This window comes from Mustela nigripes, chromosome 13 (assembly GCF_022355385.1).
Source record: "Mustela nigripes isolate SB6536 chromosome 13, MUSNIG.SB6536, whole genome shotgun sequence".
Classification (NCBI taxonomy): domain Eukaryota; kingdom Metazoa; phylum Chordata; class Mammalia; order Carnivora; family Mustelidae; genus Mustela; species Mustela nigripes.
Genome location: NC_081569.1, coordinates 130,363,321 through 130,390,947, shown reverse-complemented (window position 1 = coordinate 130,390,947; position 27,627 = coordinate 130,363,321). Strand labels below are relative to the sequence as shown.

General features: G+C 48.0%; 2 protein-coding genes across 7 annotated transcripts in view; one reads left to right on the top strand and one right to left on the bottom strand.

The window, feature by feature from the left end:
- Positions 1-3,813: 3,813 nt before the first annotated feature.
- On the top strand, positions 3,814-24,307 carry DLST (dihydrolipoamide S-succinyltransferase). Its single transcript, XM_059373736.1, has 15 exons — positions 3,814-3,932; positions 4,500-4,533; positions 7,197-7,245; positions 10,507-10,562; positions 10,695-10,769; positions 11,002-11,057; positions 11,995-12,106; positions 13,973-14,128; positions 14,590-14,666; positions 15,525-15,622; positions 19,093-19,223; positions 20,583-20,656; positions 20,948-21,031; positions 21,467-21,634; positions 22,779-24,307. The coding sequence occupies exons 1-15, from the start codon at positions 3,870-3,872 to the stop codon at positions 22,911-22,913; spliced, it is 1,368 nt and encodes a 455-aa protein (XP_059229719.1). The 5' UTR covers positions 3,814-3,869; the 3' UTR covers positions 22,914-24,307.
- Positions 21,224-27,627, bottom strand: part of RPS6KL1 (ribosomal protein S6 kinase like 1) — a 21,063-nt gene continuing 14,659 nt past the window's right edge. For 3 of the 6 annotated variants that reach the window (XM_059373731.1, XM_059373732.1, XM_059373734.1), the window contains 3 exons: positions 27,299-27,394; positions 26,930-27,036; positions 21,224-21,407 (listed from right to left, as the gene is read on the bottom strand). In XM_059373731.1, coding sequence (XP_059229714.1) covers positions 21,239-21,407; positions 26,930-27,036; positions 27,299-27,394 — 372 coding nt within the window. In that variant the 3' untranslated portion in view covers positions 21,224-21,238. Of the gene's footprint in view, positions 21,408-25,562; positions 26,038-26,929; positions 27,037-27,298; positions 27,395-27,627 lie in introns of those variants that run through there. The other 3 variants (XR_009399199.1, XM_059373733.1, XM_059373735.1) reach the window with 3 other exon arrangements.

The following is a 27,627-nucleotide window of genomic DNA, read 5'->3' as shown; positions in this document are numbered from 1 at the left end:
AGGGTATTATGCTGAGCAAAATAAGTCAATCAGAGAAAGACAATTATCATATGATCTCCCTGATATGAGGAAGTTGAGAGGCAAAGTGGGGGGTTTGGGGGTAGGAAAGGAATAAATGAAACAAAATGGGCTCACGAGGGAGACAAACCATAAGAGACTCTTAATCTCACAAAACGGAGGGTTGCTGGGGATAAGAGGGTAGGGGGAGGGGGTGGGGTTATGGACATTGGGGAAGGTATGTGCTATGGTGAGTGCTGTGAAGTGTGTAAACCTGGCGATTCACAGACATGTACCCCTGGGGCTAATAATACATTATATGTTAATAAAAAAATAAAAAAGAAAAAGAGTCTGCCTTCAGCTCGAGTCATGATTCTCTCGGAAGCCCCAAGTCGGGCTACCTGCTCAGTGGGAAGTCTGCCCCTCCCTCTCTCCCTCCCACCTTGTGTGCATGCACTCGCTTGTTTTTTCTCTCAAATAAATATACAGAATCTTTTTAAAAAAATAAAGGAAAATAAAATTCCCTTTTGAAATTAAAAGTAAAATATATGATCTGGTAATCACACTACTGGGTATTTACCCAAAGAATATGAAAACTCAAATTCAAAAGGATATATGCACGTCTATGTTTATTGCAGAATTATTTACAAGATCCAAATTATGGAAGCAGCCTAAGTGTCCCTGACAGATGAATGGATAGAAAAGACGTGGTATAGATAGATATAGATACAGACACACATATATGCTGGAATCTTACTCAGACATAAAAGAGAGTGAAACTTTGCCATTTGCAACAACTTGGGTGCTAAGTAGAATAAGCCAGTCAGAGAAAGATAAATACTATATTATTTCACTCATGTATGGAATTGAAGAAACAAAACAAACAAAGGAGGGAAGAGTGACAAATCAAAAAACAGACTCTTAGCTACAGAGAACACACTGATGGTCACCCGAGGGGAGGTAAGGTTTGGGTGAGACAGGTGAAGGGGATTAAGGAGTGCATTTATCTTGATGAGCACTGAGTTATATGTAGAATTGTTGAATCATTGTATTTGACCTGAAACTAATGTAACACTGTATGTTAACTATATTGGAATTGGAAAATATTTTTTAAATGTGAAATAAATTCCCTTTGAGCCATAAACACAAGTTTGCGAACTTATATACATAAGTCCTGTCGCAATGGATGGTGCTGTGTCCTAGGAACCTCTAAATAAAGAAGAGGGTGAGAGCTCATTGGGTTGCACCTTGGACTCCACGGAAGCTCATATGCGTCTCAAGGAAATCAATTTCAACCTTTATCCTCTGAAAGAGACTTCTCATGCTACTGTGCGAGTGTGTATGTATCTAAAATCATAACATCTGAGATTAACTTGGGTGATCACCGAAATTCCAGAAGAAATGCTTTGTCACATCTCCCAGGCCCAGGGCATCTAAACTTTGGATAATCTCTAAAATTAATCACTTAAAGAGGAAAAAATGAAGTAGCTGTCTAGAAATATTAACAGCAAACCCTTCAAGGGATTCCTGTTTTGGAAACTCTTCAGCTGCATAGAACGGTCTTGTAAGCATGAAGTCTTTAGTTACTCCACTTGTATTTCTTGAGTACCTATAGAGTACCAGGCACTGTGTTCTCGGCAGGGGATTCAGGAAAATAGCCATCGTCTCATTCCTTCTTTTGCTCTGCCCAGGAGAGAAGACAGACAAAAAGCACATTATAATGCAAAGGAGAGAAACATGCTGTGTAATATTTTGGAAGCACAGAAAAGGTATCAGTTAACTCTGACAGAAGGCATTAGGGAGGGATTCAAAAGACTTACGGTTGATTAGCAGTGCCTAGGCAAATGGGAGGTGAGCTCGGCCCACACAGAAATGGGAAGAAGTGAAATAGCACATGGGAGAGATTGCCAGTAGTGTGGTAGGACTAAAACTCAGCACCTGTGAAAATCAGGGGGCGGATCATCCCCGCCCAAGGCCAGGTTACCAGGTGCCATTCAAATCGAGGAGTTTGAACTTCATCCTACTGATAGGGAGAAGCAGTTGAAAGAGGTCAAGCATGAGAGTGACAGATTAGGTTTGTGTTTCAAAGGATCTTGGACACGGATATGGAGGATTGCTTGGAGAAAGTGGTTGTAGAGGCCCAGGTCCCTTTAGGAAGCTTTTAAAATAGTCCAGGTGAAGGATGCTAAGATGTGATCAGGGGTAGCAGCTGGGCAAGACAGTTTTCTCTATTTCTAGTTAGGGTCTGCCCATCCCTTCAGAATTCCAGTGGAAGTACTTACAGAGTTTGGATGAGTGAAGGCACCATAAAGGTGCCTGAGGATGAGGTAAGATGACTCAGCTTAAGAAACCAACATGGTGGGTTAAAGCCCCTGCCTTCAGCTCAAGTCATGATCTCAGGGTCCTGGGATCGTCGCCCCACATCGGGCTTCTGCTCAGCACGGAGCCTGCTTTCTCCCTCTCTGTCCCTGCCTGCCTCTCTGCCTACTTGTGATCTCTGTCTGTCAAATAAATAAATAAAGTCCTTAAAAAAAAAAAAAAAAGAGCAGGCACCAGCAGCCCATTCATTCTCTCTCTCTCTCCTTTTTTTTTTTTTTTTTTTTTTTTAAAGATTTTATTTATTCATTTGAAGGGGAAAAAGAGCACAGGAGAGGCAGAGGGAGAGGAAGAAGCAGACTCCCCCTGAGCTGGGAGCCCACCGTGGGGCTCAATTCCAGGACCCCAAGATCATGACTGGAGCTGAAGGCAGACGCTTAACCATCTGAGCCACCCAGGTGCCCCCATTCATTCAATCACTCTTAATTCCACCAAAGCTTATAGGAAACCTTTTCTATTAGGAAGGTGAGCTATAGGGGCACGTGGCTGGCTCAGCTGGTAGAGGATGCAACTCCTGATCTTGGGGTCATGGGTTCCAGCCCCACCTTGGGCACAGAGATTACTTAAAAATAAAATCTTAAAAAAAAAAAAAAAAAAAAAGGAAGGTGAATATCCAGGGGCCTGGAAAACTAAAAAAGAGGGAGAGGAAGCTACGTGCTTCCACTTTGAAGATACCAGGCAGAATGATTACACACCTACCTACCTATGCCAATCTCTCTTCTAAGTACTGTACATACAGCCATGAACAAGACAGACAAGGTCCCTAAGTTAGCCGTTTATATTCTACAGATAGAGTGACTAATAAACGGCCTTCAAAATGCACAGGATGTATGGGAAACAATTAGCTTGGCTGGAGAGAGTGTGAGTAGCACTAGGGAAGATCAGATATAAGTAAGGTTACTTAGCGATCGTCTGATAAAAGGGCAATGGGAACCCCTCAGAGCTTCCTTTAAGCTGTTTCTTTATTCTGGAGTTAGAGAGGCAGGGAAGTGACTTTTGTTTTGCTTTGTTTTGTTTTGTTTTATGTAATTGTGGAACCTGAGGCTCAGGGAAGCAATGTCATCTGCCCCACGCCACCCACGTGTAAGATCAAGCAGGCATGTCTGCCAAGATCCGAGTTCAAAGCCCGTGCCAGCCTTCCTCACTTTTAGGCGCGGTGTCCCGGGGTCCCAGAAAGAGACCGGCGCCAAGCTCAGGGCCAGCTCTGCAGAAAGGTGTTGGGGTGGGTGGAACGAGCATCTCCGGTTGCTCGTAGGCGTGCGGCGGGCTCCGACAGCGCCCCGCCGCTGTGGGCTCTCTGGCGCAGACCGGTGTGCAGAGGCGCCGGCCGCTTCGCGCGGCCTGTCTGCTCTCTCCCCCCTCCCTCCCCCGGCGTCAGTGGTTCGCTCCGAACATCCCTCCCCGCGCGGCGGGTGCCGCGGCCCGCTCCGCTTCCGGTTGGTGCCGGGCCCTATATCCGGTGTCCGCCCGCCCTCGGCTCCGCCGCCGCTGCCGCGATGCTGTCCCGGTCTCGCTGCGTGTCCCGGGCGTTCAGCCGCTCGCTCTCTGCCTTCCAGAAGGTATTGTCCGGTGGGGCCGGAGCACCGGCGGATGAGAAACTCGCCGGCGGGCAGAGGGGCAGCCCGGGGAGCAGGAGGGCGGCGCGCCGGTCAAGCCGGGCACCAAGGGCACCGGGACGCGGAGGCCGCGGGCTGAGCGGCCCGGGGCCGCCGTTGCTCTCGGGGTCGTCTTGCAGAGCCCAGCGGCCCCCCGCCTTCCCGAGGCAGCCGGTGCCCAGTCCCCTGCTGGGCCCCACCCTCGGCGCCGGGGCGGAGGAGCCGCCCAGAGCCGCGCCCGTCCGGACACGAGACTCCGAGTTTGGGAGGCGGCGCCGCCGAGTCCCCCGGCGGGATCGGGGCCCGCCCCCATTCTCCCGTTAGTGGACGTCAGCCCGGATGGGAAGTTGAGGTAGTTTGGCAGGCCCAGGGTGCCGACTGGGACTGGGAGCCCTGGCTGTTGTCTTTGCCTTTTGGAGTCACGAGATTCACCTGTCACTAGCACCTCGGCCGCTTTGAGTCTCTCTTAAAAAGCTGTTTCTTCCCTCCTTTCATCATGGGTGACGTCGATAATGTCTTCTTTCTCAACAGGGGAACTGCCCTCTAGGGAGACGTTCCCTGCCTGGTAAGTTGTGCCCTTCCCGTCACCTAACATGCCCTCCTGGGCAGAGCAGTATTTGAAACCGGGGTGCCTTCGTTTCTCCACACGATGTGGAGCGAAACAAAGTGCTATTTAATAACAGCTGTCACTTACTCATTTGGCACATAGTTACCGAGTTTCCGCTGCCTGTCAGGCACTGTGCTAGGCGCCCACGAGGGATGCAGCAGTTAACAATTCTTACCTTCCTGGCGCTTAAGGTCTAGGGGGAATGTGTAACTTGCTAAGCAGATGAGGGATCATGAATTTTGATTAAGTGCTGAGAAGGAAATAAATGAAGGTGGACAGAAGGGCCCTCTTTCGTAGGGGACGTTAAAGCTGCAACCCAGAGGTTGTGACAGAGGCGAGTTCAGTGAAGAGCAGGAAAAGGAAAAGGAATAGCATCTACAGAGTCCCTGAAGAAGGGAAGAGCTTGGCAGGGTTTTGAAACTGGAAAAAAGGATTTAGCCAGAAAATTTTGGTTAAAGGAAGAAATGGCATGAGAGAGGAGATGGTGTAGAGACTATTGGAAGCAATTTAGTTTTTATCCCAATTTTTTATATGCCTGACATAAATATTCGTTGGATGAGTCGATCGTATTGTGAGCTTTCTGTGGACCAAGTATGGTTCTGAACGCTTTCTGCATCTTGCAGTTTATCATCAAGAAACAATAAGAGAGGTGTTCACAGACCTGTACCCCTGAAACAAATAATGCATTATATGTTTAAAAAAAAGGTATTCTCTGTTTTACAAACGCATGCCCCAAGGCTAATAAAGGGTAAGTGCTTTGACCAAGGTCACTCAGCCACCTATTGGTCAAGCCAGCTCTACCTGCCTCCTCAACTTAAGCTCTTAACCCACCATGTTGTCATTTACTCAAGTGCTCATCAGATCCTTTGAGTTCTTCCTATGTGCCAGGCACTGTGCTAGGTGACAGAGAAACAGTTGGTCTCTACCCTCCAGGATCATAAGGGCTAGCTGGAGAGCTAGCAAAGGGACATTTATGCATACATAAGGCCACAATTACACTGTGGTGACTGTGAGCAAGGAGTGCAGCATATAATGAAAGGGTGGGATGTAGCCCATCTTGGGAGGGTCAAGAGTGTGGTGAGAATGTCAGTAAAGGCCTGCCTGAAAAAGTGATATTTAAGCCAAGTCTTTAAGAATACATAGCAGTTGGCCAAGAGAACAATATTCCAGGCAAAGGGAATTGCTTGTGCAGAGGTTGTCAGGCAGGAAGGGACTTGACCTGTCATAGAAATGGAAAGGAAGTCTGGCTGGCTGGAAAGATAGGGAGGGCTGGACAGTACAGGAATGTGTCAAGTTCTTGGACTTTATTCTAAGAGTCGTGAGAACATAGGCACCTAGCAGAGTGTAAGCTCATAGTGGACTCTGAATAATAAATATTCTTTTAAACTAGGAATCCTAAAAGTAAACATTTTCTCCATTTATAGACTGGTAGGACAGTGGAAAGAACCTTGTACTTGGGGTTTGCATTGTGGCTCAGGGCTTCACCTTGGGCTAGTCCCCTAAACCTCCAGAGGCCCTACTTATATAAAAAGTGGGAATAATAGCAGATGGTCGTTCTACTTTAGGGAGTTGTGAGACGTGAAAATCAAAATGAGGTCATTATGTGAAAGCTTTTTATAAACCCTAAAGCAACTATACAAATGAGACTTGCCGTAGGATGAACTCTAAATTGGACTCAGGGTTCCAAAACTCAGGATGGGCTGCTGGCTGTCTAGCTCAAAGATATGCTCTGCTTGGGATTTATACTGCAGAGGCACGGACTACTGGACATGGTGATTTCCTTGACTCTTGAAACCCTGGAGATTTGGGGAAGAAGGAGGCAAAAGGGAGAGCTGTTTCTCCTCTCTTGTTTCCTGAGCCCATCATTTATTTAGAAAGCGTTGTTAATCTGAAAAAAAAAAAAAAAAGAAGACCCCTGAAAGAATGTTTCAGGTGAGGTGGCAGCCCTTGTTGTGATTAGTTGTCAGTGGGGAGAATGCCATTATCTGTCATAACGACATTTGGTGGGGCAGACAGGGGCTCCCACCTTGCTGAGTTTGACCAGAGTGCACGACCTCAGAGCTCACGGGAGCGCAATTAAACTGAAAGGAGGAACAGTGATTTGCTCAGTAGTGGGGCAGGCTGGAGACCCTGGGCTGAGAGTAGCCCCGTCTTTGCTACTAAGGTGTATGCAGTGAGACTTCCAGCTCAGTGCATTTTAAGTAACCAGGGAAACCGTAACCCAGACCAGACTTGCCCACTGCTTCTCAGATTAGGCTCTGTGTAGTCACAGGATAAGCCATGATAGGTCTTTCTCTAGCTTCAATTCTGTTTGAACACTCGGGGGAGTAGGGAGGTTTTATTATGAAAACATGTAGGGATAATGATAGGTTATGAATTTTAAGGTAAGCCCTTAGAATCCCCCCCCCCCTTTTTTTTTTCAAAACACGTACCCACTCTCAATCTCACATACCTGTTGCTCTCTGCCATTAAGAAGCAGGACTCTGTGTGATAAGGATGATATTGTTGCCTACATTTGATCTTGCTCTATGTCAGAGTTAGGGGTGAACAGATTTTTTTCCTATTCCCAGCAGGTATCCTGTATAAGAGTTGTTGGTTACGAGTTGTTTTGTTTCTTGCAGGGGTCTCCTTATGTCAGGGACCAGGTTACCCTGACAGCAGGAAGATTGTGTAAGTATCACTGGGGAGCACAGATGTGTGGCCACCGGGTATTTAAGACACCAGTTCTAAATTTGACCACCTGCTTTCTTCACTGGCTTCTGGGCCTAGATAATCAAGGTGCTTATGTTGAGTCTGTAGGCCTAACCTTGATGTTGATTTATGACATGTGATGTACCTTGAGCTTCAGCTCCATGTCAGGTGGAGTGTGCTTCTCCTCAGGTGTTTAGATTGTAATGAAAGTGAAGTTGGAACTCTCTTTATGGGAATAGATACAGAAGCTTGCTCTTAAGTATTCTGCTTGGATACAGGTGCAGCTGAAGGGCTGGAGGTTAACATTTACTGTGGAGATTTAGAGCATCCTCTTGGTAGCATAGTTCTTCATTTTTAGAAACAGTAAAAACAAAAGACAGAGTCAGTTGAGTCCTGGGACTTTGACTACATCAGAGGGAATGCTATTATTGCGTAACAGGGTTTGGAGAAAGGCCACCTGTGTGTGTTTCAGATTAACTTCTGCTTATGAGTGTTGCTTAATGCTGCTTTGCATTCCAAGTATTTTCAGGGTAGCGGTAAAAGGATGCTTTCTAGTTATCTGTTAAACAGCCATCAAGCTGGGTTCTGCAGAGGGGGAACCCTCAAAATGAAGGGTTTAGTTCTTTCACTGTGCATCACGATGGGATTTACCTTTCAATTAAGAAAATGATGCACTCAGTACTAGAAACATGAATTTCTGAGTTAGGTTTTGGAGGGCAATTAGCATTCATGAGTCTTGAACTGTGTGTATTTTTTGATCCGGCAATTCCATTTCTAAGAATCGTTACAGAAGAACTCCTGGTATACCCAGATTTCTCTCAAAATGGCCAAATAGAGCAGGATTGGTTAAGCTATGTCATGTTAACATGTCGACACTATGATAAATGGGGAAACATGGGTTACAAAATAATTGTTTTTTTTTTTTTTTTAAATTTGACAGAGAGAGATCACAAGTAGGCAGAGAGGCAGGCAGAGAGAGAGAGAGAGAGAGAGAGAGAGAGGAGGAAGCAGGCTCCCTGCTGAGCAGAGAGCCGGATGCGGGACTCGATCCCAGGACCCTGAGATCATGACCTGAGCCGAAGGCAGCGGCTTAACCCACTGAGCCACCCAGGTGCCCAATAATTCTGTTTTTTACTATACAGTATAATCATGGCTTTTTTGCTGTTTCAAAATATTCTACAAGTGAACATCTGATACTTTTGTAACTTAAAGATTATTTAGAGCAGGGCGCCTGGGTGGCTTAGGGGGTTGAAGCCTCTGCCTTCAGCTCAGGTCATGATCTCAGGGTCCTGGAATTGAGCCCCGCATCGGGCTCTCTGCTCAGCAGGGAACCTGCTTCCTCCTCTTTCTGCCTGCCTCTCCACCTACTTGTGATCTCTGTCTGTGAAATGAATAAATAAAATCGATTTTTAAAATGTTAAAAAAATTATTTAGAGCAATTTAAAATGTGCTGCTCAGCTGCAATTAAAGGAAAATTGGAACAACTACAAATTTTGATGCAATAAACACAACAAATAAGTGTTTAAAAGTAAATTACTTTTGGGCGCCTGGGTGGCTCAGTTGGTTAAGCAACTGCCTTGGGCTCAGGTCATAATCCTGGAGTCCTGGGATCAAGTCCTGCACCGGGCTCCCAGCTCCACAGGGGGTCTGCTTCTCTCTCTGACCTTCTCCTCACTTATACTCTCTCTCATTGCTTCTCTCTCAAATAAATAAAACATTTTTTTAAAAAAGTAAATTACTCTTTTTTAAAGATTTTTATCAGAGCACAGGTGGGGTGAGGGGCAGGAGTATGAGATGGACAAGCAAACCCCACTGAACACAGAACCTGACACGGGGCTGGATCCCAGGATCCCGAGCTCATGACCTGAGTCAAAGTCAGAGCTTAACCTACTGAGCCACCAAGGTGCCCCAGTAAATTATTTGTTTAAAAAAAAAAAAACACCCCACTAAAATTTGTGGGGTGAGATCACTCTAATCTAATAAAGTACCCACTTTATTTTTTAAAAACTCTTTATTATAAAACATTTTGGTTTTTTATGATTCAAAAGTAAAATGAGACTTTACCCTTGTCTTGCAGTGCCCCCCAAGTTCCTCTTCTTAGAGTCATCCAGAGCTCCAGGTTCTTGAGTGTCCTCACAGAGGAGTCTCTGCAATCGCAAACTACCCATGAGTTCTTGTCCATGAACACTTAACACATGGTTATAAACTTTTTGCAGATTACCTTGTGTTTTGTGCTTTAAAAAAAAAAATAGCATATTTTCCCTTGATTTTTTAAAATAGATCTTATAGTTATTTTGACATTACAAAAGTACAAATAACAAGTGACAACTTGAATCTGTTTTAATTCAGTATTACAAAGGTACTTGTTATAGAATATTCAGAATCCTAAAGTGTAGAAAGTGAAAGTCCCCATTGGTCCAGATCACGCTCCCAAAATGTGTATGTATATAACAGATAACCATGGGTACTGTATATATCTACATTTCCCACTCTCCAGAGTTAACCACTGTTAATGGTTTGTGTATACAAAGTAGTATCATTCTCTAGTTACATTATTTGAAGTTAGTGTCCTATCAGAAAATATCTTGGTCTTTTGAAGTTCCTCTTGAATGAGTCCAGAATGGACCAATGATTGTCTCCTAGCCAGAGAACCAACTAGGAGATAGGGTTTTTTTGGTGCTTCTGCCCTCTCCCAACCCCTGGGCCATAATATCTCGTTTTAATTCTGAGTTAACTGTCTCCTCTTGCTGCCTTATCTGATCTCTGTTTGTAATCCTGCAGACAGAAACCTCATTGTTTGTGGCACAGTGGCAGGCACTGCGAGGGCACCCAGTTTATTTTCCTTGGATTTTGTCTAGGAAAAAACTTAATCGGGAGACTAATCCCTTACAGTGGATGTGCAAAGGATGCTTATCTTTTTCTTCACTGAACCAAATGAAAGTCTATATTTTGTGGGAACTGACATTTCACTGAGCACAGGGTTCTGGACTCAACCCAAGGCATTTACTACGTAGGGTACCCTTGTCGTCCAGGCTCTGCTATAGACCTGTTGAGTCAGTCTCTGGGGATGGGGCCTGGACATGAATGTTTTAAAAAGTCCCTCCAGGTGACACTCATGGGCACCGTTGGCTGAGAATCACTGATTTAAAGAGAAAGTGGTCTATGTGTGGGGTTCTAGACTAGCTTGCCAGTGGCTCACCTGCTAAAGGAGTTTACTTTTTTTATGTTTTTTTTCTGCAGTATTAACAACAGTAGTGTCTTCAGTGTTCGCTTCTTCAGAACTACAGCTGTGTGCAGTAAGTACCTGCCTTCAGTTTCCTGCCTTCATGGGATTGGTGTTTTAATGGCAAGAGCAACAACTGACAAGAGTTTAATTAAAAAGGAAAAATACGGACTACATGTGATTTCCTCTTCTGCTTTTTTCCCAGAGGATGATGTGATTACAGTCAAAACTCCAGCATTTGCTGAATCTGTCACAGAGGGAGACGTCAGGTGGGAGAAAGGTAAGATTTCAGGGCCTACTTCTTAAGTTGAAGTATTTGATAAAGTTGTCATCACTGACCTCCCCATCTCCCTGCCGCAATAAATTGGGTTCCTCCCTTTTCTACACGACATGTAATTTTTCCTGGCCCTGTAGGGAAGGGGTCTTATAACAACTATCTAAAGGGATTTTGTAGCTACTAGGGTCCCCTGGCCCCCCCACCCCGCCTTAACAGGTAGCCTTTGTCTTTTCAGCCGTTGGAGACACTGTTGCAGAAGATGAAGTGGTTTGTGAGATTGAAACTGACAAGGTAGGCTTGTCCTATATTAGTGTAATTTTTTGTGGTCTCCCTTTGGTTTTTTAACCTAATTTTTAAAAAGGGGACTTAACTGTTAAAGATAATTTTTAACTTGCTCTAACCTCAGTTGTAAAAGTGTTGGAATAGCTCATTAAAAAGAAAAAGCTTGGGCGCCTGGGTGGCTCAGTGGGTTGAGCCGCTGCCTTCGGCTCGGGTCATGGTCTCAGGGTCCTGGGATCGAGTCCCGCATCGGGCTCTCTGCTCAGCAGGGAGCCTGCTTCCTCCTCTCTCTCTGCCTACTTGTGATCTCTCTCTGTCAAATAAATAAATAAAATCTTTAAAAAAAAAAAAAAAAGAAAAAGCTTGGGGCACCTGGGTGGCTCAGTGGGTTAAAGCCTCTGCTTTCGGCTCAGGTCATGATCCAGGGTCCCGGGATCGAGCCCCACATCGGGCTCTCTGCCCAGCAGGGAGCCTGCTTCCATTCCTGTCTCTCTGCCTGCCTCTCTGCCTACTTGTGATCTCTGTCTGTCAGATAAATAAATAAAATCTTTTAAAAAAGAAAAAGCTTTAAAATTTTAATTAAAAAAATAAAATTTTAATTTTAGATTGTTCTTAGTATATGTATTATGTACTTCAGTAGCATTAATTTTGTAGTGTGTGTTTGCATGTGTGCATATGTGTGTGTGAACTGCTTCAATTGGGTTTTTGTGTCTCACTTGGAAATACATTATCTGAACATTGCTTTTAAGGTTTCTGAGGAAGGACAAACAGTGAATCTTCATGATAGCATTGACTCCTTATTACTCTGAGATCGTGGTCTTGGTATTTCCATAAGCAGAGTCTAGTATATCTGTGTTGTGACTGTTGTGACTCATATTTGAGATTCTAGACAATTTTCTAATGCTGAGTAAAAATTTGGACTCTTTCTCCCTCGGTCCTTGTTTTTCAGACATCTGTGCAGGTTCCATCACCAGCAAATGGCGTGATTGAAGCTCTTTTGGTACCTGATGGGGGAAAAGTAGAAGGAGGCACTCCTCTTTTCACACTCAGGAAAACTGGCGGTAAAGAAGTTCTCCTGGTTGTCAAGGTCTCCAGTGTTCCCCCTTGGAATTGGGGCTGAGCATAATCTACTAATTCCATGATAACTCCAAGACTGGCTTTCCGGTTGCTGTTAGTTGAGGGACTAAGACAGGTGATATTTGTGTACTGGGTACTTTTAAGCGGTAAATTATAAAAGAAGATGGTATTTAAAAAACAAAACCTCATAGTAACTGTTATTTCCACATATATTTCTTATGCTGGACCTTTTCTTAAAAGTATAATAGAGAGAAGATTTTAAAGTTAGTGATTTTTTTTTTTCTTTCTTCCCTCCCCTCCTCAGCCCTGGCATCAGAATCAGATGGGAGCTCTAAAAATAACATGCAGGGCACCCGGGCGGCTCCATTGTTGTGTGACCAGCTCTTGATTTCTACTCAGGTCCTGATTCCAAGGTCCTGAGATCAAGCCCTGCCCTGGACATGGAGCCTGTTTAAGATTCTCTCTCTACCCCACCCCCCACTAACCCCTGCACGTGCATCTCTCTCTCAAAAAAAAAAAACGAAAACCCACAAATGCCTAGACCCTATAGCCCAAGGATTCTGACATATTAAATCTGGGTTATCATCCTGGTTATTAAAGTTGTTTTGTTTTGTTTTTTTAAATGCTGTCTCGAGCAAAAGCTCGATACTGATACACAGGGCTGAGAGCCACTATTCTTGTTTTGTTGTGGTTTTTTTAGGTTTTATTTGTTCATTTGAGAGAGACAGAGTATATAGTCAGGGGAAAGGGCAGAGGGAAAGGGAGAAGCAGACTGCCCGCTGAGCAGGGAGCCCCACATGGGGCTTCCTCCCCAGACCTGGCAGACACTCAACTGACTAAGCTACCCAAGTGCCCCAAGAGCCACTATTCTAAAAGGAGAAGAAGTAGTATTTCATGGTGTCTGTTCTGGAGAATTCAATGTTTTAGTGTTTGTTTGTTTGTTTCACATCTATTCTCATTTCTGAGGGAGGTTGCTCTTTCTCTTGGGAGGAAGTGGGAAATAAGGAAATGAATTTGTATGGCGCCTTACAGTCATTCTGAGAGATTAGAAAAGAAAATAACTGCTTTTCTGATTCTTGGTTAAATGCTGTAACTACTAAAGTCTGTTTTTCTTTCTCTATCAAAATAGTTGAGAGAGAGAGAGTAGATTGCATCCTTGAGATTAATCAGGGTAAGACCAAAAGCCCAGAATGGAAATAGTGTGCAGTAGAAGGCTAGGGAATAAGATCAATGCTTTCATCTTCTGTTCATTCCTTTAAAAGAATGTTCTTGTAATTTAAATACGAAACCAGGTATGTACAGATGGATAAAGTAAAAACATCTAATTTAAAGTCGTGGTTTATGAGCATTATGCTAGATGAAGTGCTTTGAACTCCTAAGTCTGAGTGAGCCTTTGATTATTTAAACTTTTATTTTTTAATAGTTAAGAGCATTCTTCCATACGTGATGGTAAAATGCAAGACAAGGCTGTCTGTACTCACATTACTAGAAATGTGTTGCTTTCATGTATGTGTATCAACATCTTCAGTTGCATAGAAGTTTACATTGCCATGGGCTTAATAGGTGCTTTGAAAGTACTTGCTAGACTTGATCACCAGTCGGTGCTTGTGAATCAGGAAGGCAGCTGAATGGAGGCAGTTAGGTAATGTAGGACGTCTAGGAGGCCCGGGGAGTGCAAGGATAGCGCCTTCTACCATCGTGTGCATTTCAGAGTGCCTTGTATATAGCCAGTTAGCATTTGTCAGGTGATTGGAGATCGAGCTTTTGCTGCTAACCTTGCTAAGTATCTGTGATTTGGTAGCTTTTTGTTCCAGACAGTGCCAATGGCCTCTGTTTTTCTTCTTTTCCAGCTGCTCCTGCGAAGGCCAAGCCAGCCGAAGCTCCTGCTGCCGCAGCCCCCAAAGCAGAGCCTCCAGCATCGGCAGCTCCTCCTCCCCCCGCAGCATCCATACCCACTCAGATGCCACCAATGCCCTCGCCCTCACAGCCTCTAGCTAGCAAACCCGGTATGCCTCCACCTCCTGCGTGTCTCCGTGTGGGAGAAGAACATCTCCTCCAGTGCCATGTTCCCTCACTGGGCGGAATTGGAGACTAATCACAGCTCCGAACAAGCTCCATTGGCTGCTTTGTAGAAGGAACTCTAGACTATATCTGAAGACAGGTTTCCAGCTTTCTGTTTACAGCTCTGTGACTTAGGCTAGTTACGTTACTTCTCGGCAGATTGTTCATCTGTGAAATAGGAATGGTACTAGTACACCTCACAGTATCTTAAGGATTAAGTGACTGTTCGGTCTGAAAGCACTGGCACTTAGTAAATGTTTCTCTGATTTCCTTTTTTCTTTCTTTCTTTCTTTTTTTTGGTGCAAAAAGATGATTTTAGTAAAACAAAGGGATGGGACCTGTGGGCTGAGAGAGCTGCTCTGTGTCTGATTTTGCTGATGGAGCTGCACCTTCTCTTCATTTTCAGTGTCTGCAGTGAAACCCACGGCTGCCCCTCCAGTAGCTGAGCCAGGAGCTGGCAAGGGTCTGCGTTCGGAACATCGGGTAAGCCTTTGGGGACCACTTCCAGGAAGAGACCGAGGGGACGGTGTTGAGATTAGTGAAGTGTGGCATTGTGGTGTCCCCTTTGAATTGCTGGCAGCTCATGGCAACCAAGTTTAGGAAGTGGCTTGTTCGTAGTCCTCTACTTGTCATACGAGAGGCCTAGAACCTGAAGTCTTCAGAACACCTGCCCAGTGGCTTTTCCCATGGTGCTGTGCTCCCACTGGCCTGCCTTGGCTGAGTGAGCTGTCCGCAGGGGGTGGGAGCTTAGTAGTGTGCCCCTCCTTCGCACAGTAACACACACTGCTGGAAGTGGTCTTCCTGAGCCCTGTTCCTATCTTCCGGGGACATGTCACTGAGGGCTCCATGGTAGCAGTAGCTGATAGGGGCACCTGTAAAACCTCAAGGAAGTATATGGTCAAGAGTGTGGGTTCCTCTGTCTAAGAAGACCTCCTAAAAATACTACAGCCTCAAAGTTTGTTGCTGGTGAGTTTCCATTGCACAAATAGCTGTTCTCATGCAAGTCTTTATCACCAGAAATCTATAGTGCTTCTTGAGCTGACTAGCCCTACACCACACTATTCCTTTTCAAAAATTGATTCTGATTTTTAAATCAAACCATTTCCTGAATTTCCATTCTTGGTCAAACTCAGGCACCTCTGAGCGAGTAGTTTTTGTCTGGCTTTCCTTGTCATTGCTCAGAGGCGCCAAGGCCACCACGGGAAAGAGAGCCTGGAGCTCTTGTTGTACTTAGGTTCCTAGTTCTTGACACATCGGTCCTTGCAAGCTGTGTGCCCCCTTGGACTGAGTGGGGGGCTTGATCTGGAGATCCCGGACCGTCAATCCTCGTCCTGCTTCCAGGAGAAAATGAACAGGATGCGGCAGCGCATCGCCCAGCGTCTGAAGGAGGCCCAGAACACGTGTGCCATGCTGACGACTTTCAACGAGATCGACATGAGGTGAGAGCTCTGCGTCTCTTCCTCCCCGTGCCTTTTTTCTTGAACACTTGAACTTGCCCCAGCCCCTACCTAGTTCTGATTCCAAAACTAATAGCAAGAAGAGGTACTTCTTTGCACTGCTTGTTGATTAAAACCCAGTGACCCATTGGGTTCATTCTCTAATTGCCTGCCTCTGTGACTTAAAAAACTTAGCCATTTATACCTGAATCTTGTGACGTCTGATAAATGAGACTGGTAGTGGTGGTAAACTCTGATGCCTAGTGTCGAGTTGCCAAGTAGAGATGGCGCAATGGGGCCTACCCTTGGGATGGAGAACCCCATGACCTCAAACTAAGAGCCAGAGCCCAGTACCCTGCTGCTTTCTCACAGTGACTGCTCCTGATTTGTGTTCCTTAGCCACTCAGATCTGGGGGGTGAATAAGCAGCAGCTTGTCGTAGCTTTCGCCTTTCACAGCTGTGATAATGAAATGGAAAGCAAGTTGTGTTTTTCAGTAAGAACCCCAGGGTGGATAACCAAAGGGGCAGATTTAGAATACCTGTTTCTAGGGTAGGCTGACTGTCGACTCACCCATTTTCTTCACGGTTTGGTGTGTACAAGTGCCAGCACTGTGGGGAAGAGAATGTAGTTAAATTTGGCTCGCGTGTCGGAGCGTGTACTGTATACAGGATGCTACACTGTCTTTGAGGGGAGTGCAGAGATAAGTGAAAAGAACATCATCCATCTGGAGCTCACCCTCTGATTGGCTACTCACAGAGTAAGGGGCATTTGGGTGGTTCATTCGGTTGAATGACTCTTGATTTTGGCTGAGGTCAGAATCTCAGGGTTCGTTTGGCCTGTGTCGGGCTCAGCGGGGAGTCTACTTGGGATTCTCTCTCTCCCTCTCCAGCTCCCCCCGCACTCTCTCTCTCTCAAATCTTTTTTAAAAAACAGATGAAGTAAAATCTAGAAAAAGAAGTTTCAGAAGGGTACAAAGTATGAAATGGAGAAAATGAGATCATTTGTTTTGGAGATGAGGAGCAGAAGTGGGGAGGGGAAGTTTCTGCTATGCTTCGTGGAGGAAAGATAATTTTTTTTTTTTTTAAGATTTTTTTATTCACTTATTTGACAGCACAAGTAGGCAGAGAGGCGGGCAGAGAGAGAGGAGGAAGCAGGCTCCCTGCTGAGCAGAGAGCCCAATGTGGGGCTCGATCCCAGGACCCTGGGATCATGACCTGAGCCGAAGGCAGAGGCTTTAACCCCACTGAGCCACCCAGGCGCCCCGAAAGAGATTTTTAATAGACCTTAAGATTGATTAGCATTCTGACACAAGTAGCATTTTGGGGAAGGGTCATTCCAGACGATGTTAATAATATGGAGCTGACCCAGGAAAGTCAGGACACATCTGGGAGCTCTCTGCTGTGAGGAGTATGTGGGAAAGAACGGGAATAAAGTTGGATCCGTACTTCAGAATGTTTTGAATGCCAGTAATGAGTTTCTACCTAATTTGGGAGGTAAATCATGAAGTCTTCAGGTCATCCCTTTGCTGCTTTTTCTCAGTGTTTAGTCTGCTCACCTACTTCTCATTAGGGAAATTTGTTTTCTTTTGGAAGGGATTGGAAAAGCCTAGAGAAAGGAGTGGTTTACGGACAGTGTGCTGTGGCATCGTTCACAGAGTAGGGCTCTGCGGCCTGGCTCACTGGCCGTCATCCACGCTGTTGCGAAGCTTCCTAAAAAGACTGGGTGTCTAAAGGTTTCTGTCCTTGCCGTCTGTAGGGCGTAGGGAAGGACCTCGGCTAATGAATCACAAAGGCTGCAGCTTATGTTTCAGTGCATTAGGGCCAAATTGTACACAAATTGAATTGGGCTTTGAAATTCTACCTAATTCCTTAAGACAAAACATGTAAATATTTGTGGCCTTGGAAGATGCAGTTGGCCCAACAGCTTTGATCGGAAGGTAAGTGCAGTAGCAGGATCTTGTTTCAGCAGCTAATCGAGGTGTCACTTAACGGTGGCCAGGGGTCTCACTGCAGTCGGTAATGTGGTTTACATCGTTTACATCGAGTGCCCTTGGGTCTTGTGCTGATCAGCTACCCATAAGGGGCCTTCCTGAGACCTCCTCCTCTGCCCTGTTGTCCCAGGCCTTGCCTCCAAGGGCAGAGCTCTGAAATAGAAACTACTTAATGACCAGACAATAGCATTTGGGCAGGTTTGAGAGCAGAGATGTTTATCACATCTCTTTCCCTCTTCTGCAGCTCTTGTGTCTTGGGAACCAATAATGTCTTTAGGGTGGTAATCCTAGCGCTAAATAAGGTTAGACTCAGGAAAACAAACATTTAAACCTAATCAGTGCACCCCCCCCCCCCACAAAACTTCCTTTTTCAAAGGCAAACAGTCTGAGGGGGAGTTAAAGTTATACCGTCTTCTCTTTCATGCTAATGTCGAATTAGGCCATTATGGGGAGAAAGGGAAAACGGAGCATTTGGGCCTGAGATAAAGTTAAATTCAATTTCCATCACAGAATGGTATTCTGATAAATACTGAGGTTTCTGCAGCAAAATGATGGGAAAGCCATCTCCCACTAACTGCAGTCCATATGTGGCACATCTGTGGAAAACCAGTCCTAAACGAACAAAGGCTGTTGACATCGCAGAGGCTTCCCAGAAGGCCCAGCTGCTTGTACTTTAAAAGCTCAGGTCCACACATGTCCACTTCCTAAATACCAAGGGAACCACATCCAGTAAACTGATACGAAGGGCAAGGGCTGTGTCTTTCTTATCTTGATGCCCGGCCTTGGCCGTTAATGTGTGGCGGGTGTTAGCACCTGTTGGAAGGAGCAAGTAAATGGAATTGCTGACTCCGCGGAAATAGGAGGGAGTCTGTTGACTTTGCCGTGAGCCTAAAAGAGTGCTGGTTCCGAATGTGGTCTGTACCTGACCACGTGGAGCCCGAAACACCTGGGGAGTTGTGTCAGGTTTTTGTTTTCATTCCTTAGGAAATAGGAAGAATGTCACAAGGAAGCCCTGACCAAGTTTGCTGGGGGTTTTGGGCAGTTCTAACAAGAAATACAAAGAATATTGTTTATCTTGTAGACCTTGTTTATACTGAAAATAATTTTTCCTCCGAGTAGAGAGCTCAGCTTTAGGGAAGCTGGAAATCACTTTCTCATCCAGGTCAGGGTGTTAGTGTGCTGCGCGAGCTCTTGTTCACGTTCCTGGTCACGGAGTTCTGTGACTTCTGGAACACGAGGGAGCCCTGGAGGGGCTCAGCCTACCCTAAAGACTGACTGGACCCAATTCCTTTGATTCCAGGTTTTGTAAAGAAGCGAGGTTATGGTATTGACCTCTCCTGGACTATTTCAAAACTTGAACTTAGGTAGATGGTCCAGAGTAAGGGAAAAATGCTTACCCAATTGTGTACATGGAGTCGGAAACTGGTATGCAAAGCAAAATAAAGGCTTTGTGGTCACTTGTTTTGTAATGTGTTTTTATAGTAACATCCAGGAGATGAGGGCTCGGCACAAAGATGCTTTTCTGAAGAAACATAACCTCAAACTAGGCTTCATGTCAGCATTCGTGAAGGCCTCAGCCTTTGCCTTGCAGGAGCAGCCTGTGGTCAATGCAGGTGAGTTTGTGGTGGCCGGACCCGAAGAGGTCCTGGGGGGTGTGTGCTCCCACACACACACAGACCAAGGCTTTATTTCATACCCGTGAAAACAGGAGTGTTTTTGTGTCTTTGTTCAGGTATTTCTTGATTCCCTTCCTGAAATGGTGCCATGATTATTTTTTCCCCACTAGCGGGACAGAATGGTTTCTCGTCCAGTTCCTAGCTGGCAGCTGCTCTGCCGGCAAGCACTCCTGAGCCAGCCCAGCTCTCAGGGCTTCTCCTGTTCTGTCTAGCACCTGCCTTCCCAGGGGCCCCGGGATCTTGGGGCCTGACTTCCCCATTTGGCATAGGCTCCAGGGCGACCTTTGATTTCTGGTTGATGGACCTCAGTTGGGAGACCTTGGGCGTGGCCTTGGCCCTCTTTCACGGACTGGGTGCTCGTTTTCCTTACTTTTTGCTCACCTGCGTCATTGAAATGTTGACCTTACAAGCCGTTCTCTTTCCTATTGAGACACTTCTCTGTTCCCTGGAAGGTTGGAGAGGGGACAGTGGCACTTTTGCAATCCTGAGCAGTGCCAGGGTCCCTAAAGATCTAGAAATAGAAGCTCTAGTCCCTTTCATTGAGTGGTGCGCTCTGGGTAGGTAGAGGGCTGTCTTTGCTTTGCCCAGATGTGTACCTCTTTGTTTCTCCGTTTTTCTCGTGCTTCCTGACTGGCTCTCCATCCCTTTCTTCTGCCTGCCTGTACAGGTAGGCATTTTTGAGCTATTTTGGCCTCTTTCTCACTAATATGCTTTACCTCAGTGGGTTATCTAACAATACAAGAGTCTTTCTGTGGACAAGATTGCCAAGCTTGTATTTTCTCCTGAGCGCCAGACCTAGACTTTCTGCTGCTGGTTTGCTGGCTTACACTACCCTGCTTCTCCGGAGTCTCCGAGAACGAGACTTCCCTCACCTCTTGTGGAGAGGAGGCCGCGGAATGGGCAGCGCTACCCCTCCTCCCTTTGCTAACCTGCCTTTTTGGGAGCACTTTTCAAACCTAGCCATTCTTCGTTAAGGGAGGGTTTGGGCGAGCTAGTTAAAGGGAACCCCGTTTGTACCTGTCCTGTGTGAGGTGGTGTCCTGAGCCTTTCTGTGAGAAATGGGTGCTCCTGTGCTCAGCCTGACGGAGGCCGAGAGAGAGATGGGAGATTGGGAGATGCTAGGATTGGTTGGCCTGGGCGTAAGAGGAGCGTGCCACGGGTGATGCGGCGCTTTTCCTGCCGGCCGCTCAGCACGCACTATACCAGACACCAGGGGTTTTTACTCTGTTGACGCAAGTATTTCCGCATTCGCCCAGGCTTGGGCCGTTACACGTTATGTGTGTTTTCTTTCAACAGTGATTGACGACACAACCAAAGAGGTGGTGTACAGGGATTACATTGACATCAGTGTCGCGGTGGCCACCCCACGGGTACGTTGGGGAAGGAGGTGGGGAGCTCTGGTCTTAGACTCTCCCTTTGCATGAAAAAGCAGACCCCTGGGGAGAGAGCATTTCTGCAATCCTGTCTTTTTCAGAAGGGTGTTAATAAAGAGTAACTTGCTTTTGGCCCACCTATCTTAATGTCAAACCTAAATATTTTAGACTCTGTTAATCACATTGTCATTAAGATACTCAGTGGGGTGGGGAGAGCATCTGCTGGAATCAAGGGACTTTTAAGGGTACTGTTCATCTGAACTGAAAACAGCTTCTCACTCTCATCAGGGTCTGGTGGTTCCTGTCATCAGGAACGTGGAATCTATGAATTACGCAGATATCGAGCGAACCATCAGTGAACTGGGAGAGAAGGTAAAGTGGAAAGCAGCGTGTGTGTCAGCTGCCGGCAGGTCAGGGAGCGGGACGGGGCGGGGGCGGCCAGGGAAAGCTGGGTTCACCAGGGGTCAGTGCTCAGGGAACCAGAGCCTCTCTGTGCTGGGCAAGGTGTGCAGAGCCTGAGACTGGCAGTCACCCCCAGGAGCCAAAGTCTACCTACCTGGCAGTGCTCAGTCATGGAAGTCACGTGCTCTTATCACAGAAGACCTTATCAGAGAAGGCCTGCTGGGGAAAGCAAAGGTCCTCAAGGCATTGTGCCTGTCCTCGGGTGTGGAGGCCTGGCCACAGGTGTCTCAGCTGAACAGTAGCTAGAAGTTGGACTGTTGATCTCAGACAGGAGCCTTCTGGGCTTCTGTAAGTGAAGAAAGCTGGGTTTTACTTATATTTCAATGATTCAATCTCCATTCTTAGGCGCGAAAGAATGAACTTGCCATTGAAGACATGGATGGTGGTACTTTCACCATTAGCAATGGAGGTGTTTTCGGCTCGCTCTTTGGAACACCCATCATTAACCCGCCCCAGTCGGCCATTCTGGGCATGCACGCCATCGTTGATAGGCCAGTGGCTGTGGGAGGCAAGGTAGGAACCATCACTGCTAATGTCCTAGGAGCTAGATGATGAGGAGAGGGAAAGCTAACTAATAATTATGACAGTCCACTGTAATTTCAGGCATAAGTTGTATCTCTTAGTTTCTGCTTAATAGCTAAGGCACTGATCTTCATGTGGTGTGTGGTTCTGCATCATTTGGGACCTTCTTAGAAAGAAAAACTCTTGGACCCTTACCCAGACCTGATGAAGCAGAAGCTGCAGGTGATTCTGATACAAGTTAAAGTGGGAGACCATGGAGTTGAGATGACTTGCTCCTTCTTCAGGAGGGGTCCTCAAGCTCCATTCTCGAGGTGCTATTGGGAGTAGGGACACAGTTGGAAACAAGGTCCTTGCCCCTGGGAAACAGGACAGCAGTGAAGATCTCTGAGCTCCCAGGTTGTATGAAGGTTTAGGTGTTCCCTTGGGAGTTTGGGCAATGAAGTCTTCAGCTGGCCCTAGAAGATATGTTGGTAGGAAATTATTTTCTTGGACTCCTGTGTTTTGAACCTTTTTGGGTCTAGGGCTTGTGAATCCAAAAATCCTAGGTCTTCTCCTTTGAAAATGCTCACACACCTAACTTTGCATACTATTTCAGAGAATTTGAGGATCTCCAGTTACTTTTTAAAATTCTAACCCTAAAGAAGAAACTTCAGTCTGCAGAATTGAAGGGAAAACTTTTCCTTTAGACAGCAGATGAATGAAAGGGCAGAGAATGTTTTTGTTTCTTTTAAGATTTATTTGAGCGCGCATGCACACGAGCACGTGCCCGAGTCGGGGGTCGGGGGGGTCCACTGAATGTGGAGCCTGATTCTCTGGAACTCGATCCCAGGACCCTGAGATCACCACCTGAGCCGAAATAAAGAGTTGGACGCTTAACCGACTCCGCACCCAGGTGCCCAGGAATGCTTTTAAAAGGCATTTGTGAAGAGACTTATTTTCTTGGTTAAGTTTTCTTGAGTGGGACAGCTTTGCACTAAGGGTAAGCCTTGGTCTTTGAAAATAGAAGGCTCCAGAAGCAACATTAGTAGGAAAAGCTCTGAAATTGGAAACTTTTCTGTGGGCTATGCTTTCTCATCTCTGCACTTCCAGTGGGGCTTTCTCTGCTGCAGACAGACCTGTCGACTTCTCTCCATAGGTGGAGGTGCGGCCCATGATGTACGTGGCACTGACCTATGATCATCGGCTGATTGACGGCAGAGAGGCGGTAACTTTTCTTCGCAAAATCAAAGCAGCGGTAGAGGATCCCAGAGTCCTCCTACTGGACCTTTAGGAGGAAGCCACGTACCCTACACACCAACGATGCAGGAACTGAACACCAGTCTTCTCCCTGTCCCCTCATGGGTCCCAGGCTAGCCTGGTGCCAGGCACATGTTGTTGGCCTCCAGCAGGAAACCAGGGCACTACGTAACCAGCAGCCACAGGTCTTTTCTTGGTATTCTACCAGGCTCTCCCCTCTCTGCACCCTTCTCTTATACATTCGAGTATCTTCTTGAGGCTTAAGGGAGGGAGAGCCTTAGTGGATGCTCATTAATATTCCTGCCTTTCTCCCATTCGTCTTTCGCAGAGATGATTTTGCTTCTCCCCTGGGCCAGTATTCTATAGGGAAACCACTGGGGACCATGTGATCAAGTTTGTATCTTAAAAGTCTGTTCTCCAGAGCCACCTCAGAGGGTGTGGTGTCTCCCAAGCTCACAGCAGCCTCTGGTCTGGCTGTGCACGTTCTCACATGAGCCCACCTGTGTGGAGGTATTGGCCACAGACCAAGAGGTGCTGCTTGCTGCTTAAATGACACGTTCATTCTCTGCTGCCATGGACTTCAGGATGCCTCTTCTACCTCGTCCAGGAAGCACAGGCCAGGGGATCTGGGGAGGAGCGGGGTAGGTAGTCTGGGGGAGGGGGCCAGAGTCCCCTCCCTGAGGTGGCATGTTGTAACAAGACAGGAGCAGAGCCCACCCTCTCCGTCAGGCTCCGTTTTGGCACAGAAACACACAGCCGTGGTTGTCCTAACCTTTGCGGGCTGCTTGGAACCATTCTAGCACACTGCTGTCAGAGCAGATTCTAGCACGTCATGGCAGTGGGACAGGGCCTGGTCACAAGGGCTGGCACCTGGTGAGATTGGGGTAAGGGGGCTTCCTGTGGACTGGCTCAGATTGATTTGAGCTTTTACTTGCCATTGGCATCAGCACTTGGACTGAAGGGGCAGCTCTGTTTCTCTGCATCGTGGCCCTTGGGGGAGCGGGGTCTCGGGGAGGACGGACTGTGGTGGAAACCAGCCCCAAGATGCTACCACACAGCGGGGAGAACGGGCAGTGTCGCTCAAGGTAGTGTTGCCCCTTGGGTCTGGACCCAATCATTGGAATTGCTTGGAGCAAGTTTAAACACACATCTTGTCCTGAAAGCTGCTGGGCTTCATTGCTTCGTATCCAGCTGCATCCAGGCCTCAGGCTGCTGCCCCTGACACCGGGAGCCACTGACTTAGTGCACGTGCCCGTTTGGATCTTGAGCAGAGAAGCAAGGCCTGGAGGGTGGGGTGGGGGGAAGGGTCGGGAGCCGATACTGAGTGCCTGCAGCATCTACTCTGTCTTCACTATTCAGAACTTGTACCTAAAATATTTAAAGAAACTGATTTTAAATGCAAATTAAAGGGCAAATGTTCTCAAAAGGTTCCTGCTTCTGCGTTCCTTTTAGTTCCCACGGTGCACGGCCCCAGCACTGTTGACTGTCCCAAGTCTTGGAAGCCGCAGCATGTCCCCAGGGTTAGTCCATGAGATGCCAGGCTTCTGGTTACTGTTGTGCTAATCTGACAGCAAGTGGAACCCTAGCTGTCCCGTCCGTGTGCCAGGAACGTGCCTGGCTTCCTTCTGGTGAGCCCCTCTGGCCTGACAGGCCGCACTCTTGGAGAGACTTCACAGTGGATTCGCAAAGGTGTGAACCAGATGTCAAGAGAAAAGCATTTTGTGGGGGCTCGCAGCATTTCTGGGATGGACTGAAGAGGTGGGCGCAACTGCGACAAGTCTGCATTTTGGACTTGATGGCCACATACACCAGGGTGCTCGCGGTCAGTGAGCACAGATGACTAGGTCACCTGGGAGCAGTGGTCTGGGAATGTAAGCAGTCAGGGTTGGGAGTTAACCTAGCCGGACTGCGGGGGACAGACATATGGCGTCTGAGCTTAAGCAACGTCCCCACCTGCTGGGCTGTCATGGGAACGAAGTGGCCTCAGGACAGAACCAGAGTTAATAGGTTGTGGGGGGGAGAGGGAGAAATGGGTTCAACAAAAGGCAGAACTTTAGTATTAATCTGTCCTGGGCTTGGTGCTAGACGCTTTCTCTTGTAAACTTACAAAGGAGGTATTATTAACCTCATTTTGTCAAAATGAGGTAGACTGTAAGCCCCATAAGAGCTGTGACACCAGTATTCCGTATTCAGGGCCCAGCAAGGTATCAGGTGTGCAAGTGTGTGTTGCACGGATGAGGCCCAGAAGTTCAGAAACAACTCACACTTGATGTGGCGGTAGTTGGAAGCAGTCCGGTCTGATAGCATAGCAAAAGCACAGACTTAACAGGCTCCCCCGGCTCTGACCAGCCCTACCTTCATGTCTTTAATGGAAGCCACCACCCATCTTTGGGCTCACTGTGAGGAGGATTAGACTACTGTCCTGTCCCCCCCCCCTCCCCGCCCCCCAGGTACCATGCCCCCCTTGTAAGACTTTCCCACAGATTCTAGGGCCCCCTGTATGCCATCCCTTCCTCTCAGCTCAAAGCTGTGCAGGGCACAGGCTGGCATGCCCTTCACCATCACCCCCGCTTCGTACCCCCTCGTGGACCCCAAGCTCATGACTATCATGGAGCTTCTCTGAGGGAGCCTTCCACTCTCCTTCCAGCAGGGCTGCTCTGGTCGCATTCAGGAGGCAAGAACACCATAGGCAATGGCAGGCTTTATTAGGGGACGGGGTGGGGGAGGTATGGGCAAGCCCCAGGGAAAGCACACGCGCAGTCTGTTTCCCCCAGCCTGCCCTTTGCAGGAGTCGTCCCTTCCCCTAGTTAGAGTTGGGCCTTCACAGCCAGACTGATGAAGTGTCTGGCGCCCCCTGGTGGTGGTGGTGGTGAGACACTGGAAGGAAGAGGTTGGGGGCAGAGGTCTGGTGAAATATCCTTCTTAGGTGCCACACCCCCGTGACAGGGTGAGCCCCCAGGGGAATCAGAGGGCCCCCACACCTGGGAGGGGACTTTCTTTGAGGTAACTACTTACCCCGGTTCCTCAGGGACCAGAAACATTTTTGGTTCTGGCTAAAAGCTTAGGCAATCATTCCATGTGTTTTGTGAAGTCACAGTGGACGATGAATTGAATGGACCCTCAAGACGAAGATGCAAAATGGTAAATAGGACAAATGCCTGAGAGGGGAATTGTAATGGGTACAGAGTGTGGTAGTGGCTCCAGCCTGGAGGCCCATGGGGCAGCTCCCCTCTCCACTCTGGTGGGCTAGCTGGGGAAGGGAGCCCTTTACTGTTTTCAAAATGACGAAGGGGCACTAAGTGACTCCCTCTCCCCTTCCTTATCCTGATTTCCCTCTCCTGCCTGCCTTTGTTTTCCCATCGGAAAGCACGAAGGTAGGGGGCATGGTCAGGGTGGGGAGTGGATCGTCCTGTCCCCCCGCCTCGCCTCCTGCCCCCTGCAGCCGCCTCCCCGCTTTCCCAGCTCCCCAACCCGTGCAGGCAGAGCCTGGGAGTGGAAAGAGGCCCCCTAGGTGCACGGCTAACATGAGCAGGCTGGCCGGCCCTGGTCTGGGTCCACTGAGCCAGTGGACCCGTATCCTCAGATGAGTCTCCAGAGATGTCCCACATGGGGCACAGGGCAGCTGCTGAGTCACAAGAGCTTGCAGTCCACTCAGCAGGCGGCCAGGAGCTCAGAGCTCAGGCTGGGGAAGGCACCTGTAACCCGGCAGGTCTGCGGTCAAGGGACAGAGAGCTGTTGGCTGGTGGGTGGAGAGCAGATGGGCGGAGGGGTCCGAGCTGCCCAGCCGGCTGAGCTCTCCTTGTCCCTCCCCCTCAGCAGTGACCAGAAAGGGTCTCCAGAGCTGGCTGGAGGCCGCCCAGGCCCTTCTGGGCAGTGGTGATGGTTACGACAACGCCCAAGAGTGGTGCTGAGCGGTGGCGGGGGGCAGCGGCCCCGCCTTCTTCGCCCAAGGGTCACTGATGAGATGGGCCTGCTCTGGGCAACAGGCAGAGGGGAGAGAAAATCCAGACTAGTCCAGCAGCTTCCATGACCCACTCTGGCCCCTCTTACCCCCCCAGTTTGCTCCACTGGGTACTGCTGAAAAAGGGGTGCGCCTTGAGCTTGTCTACACCGCCACCTCCGGCACCCAGGCGTCGGGCAGGATCGAACTGCAGCAGCTGTGGAAAAAGCCCAGTGGGCTTGACGGGCCTTCCCAGCCCCTTCGCTGAGGCCTGCGCTGACGTGGGGCGGGAGGCGGGGTGGGGGTCCTAGCCACCACTCCCGGCCCACGAAACCCCAGTGCTGTTGGGATAGCAGCATGGGCAGATTTGTTGTCCCCACTCCCCCCCTGCAGCCGCATCAGACACAGCCCAGGGCTGTGCCCTCCCAGCTCCTGCCTTCCACCCTAGAGGCTGCTGCCTCTCGGCCAGCGTAGCTCACCTCGGTCAGGAGGGAGGCCGCGGGGCGGCTGAGCCATTCAGGCAGCTGGAGCTGTGTGTGGGGCTGGATTCCTGAGGGGTGGCTCTGCGACAGGGCCTGGGAGAGACAGGGACGGGGGTCAACCCCAGCAACGTCTGTCCGTGCCAGCGGCAGCCAGGCTTTACTCCCCTTGAGTCACGGCCCATGGGGACGAGGAGGAGGGAGGTGTCCTGCTCTGGAGTTACTTCCTGCCGCGTGGCAGAAGATGCCTGACATCCCTTGTCCGTAATTTCCACCACAACCCTCAAAATAAGTTCTAGGACCTTCAAGAAGCAGGCTCAGGGAGGTAA

What these genes read in the sequence shown, in the direction of transcription:
- DLST (XM_059373736.1), top strand. Translation starts at nt 3,870, where the DNA reads ATGCTGTCCCGGTCTCGCTGCGTGTCCCGGGCGTTCAGCCGCTCGCTC. An exon ending in AGGGAGACGTTCCCTGCCTG is followed by an intron (nt 4,534 to 7,196) that starts GTAAGTTGTGCC and finishes TGTTTCTTGCAG; the next exon opens with GGGTCTCCTTATGTCAGGGA. An exon ending in CAGAACTACAGCTGTGTGCA is followed by an intron (nt 10,563 to 10,694) that starts GTAAGTACCTGC and finishes CTTTTTTCCCAG; the next exon opens with AGGATGATGTGATTACAGTC.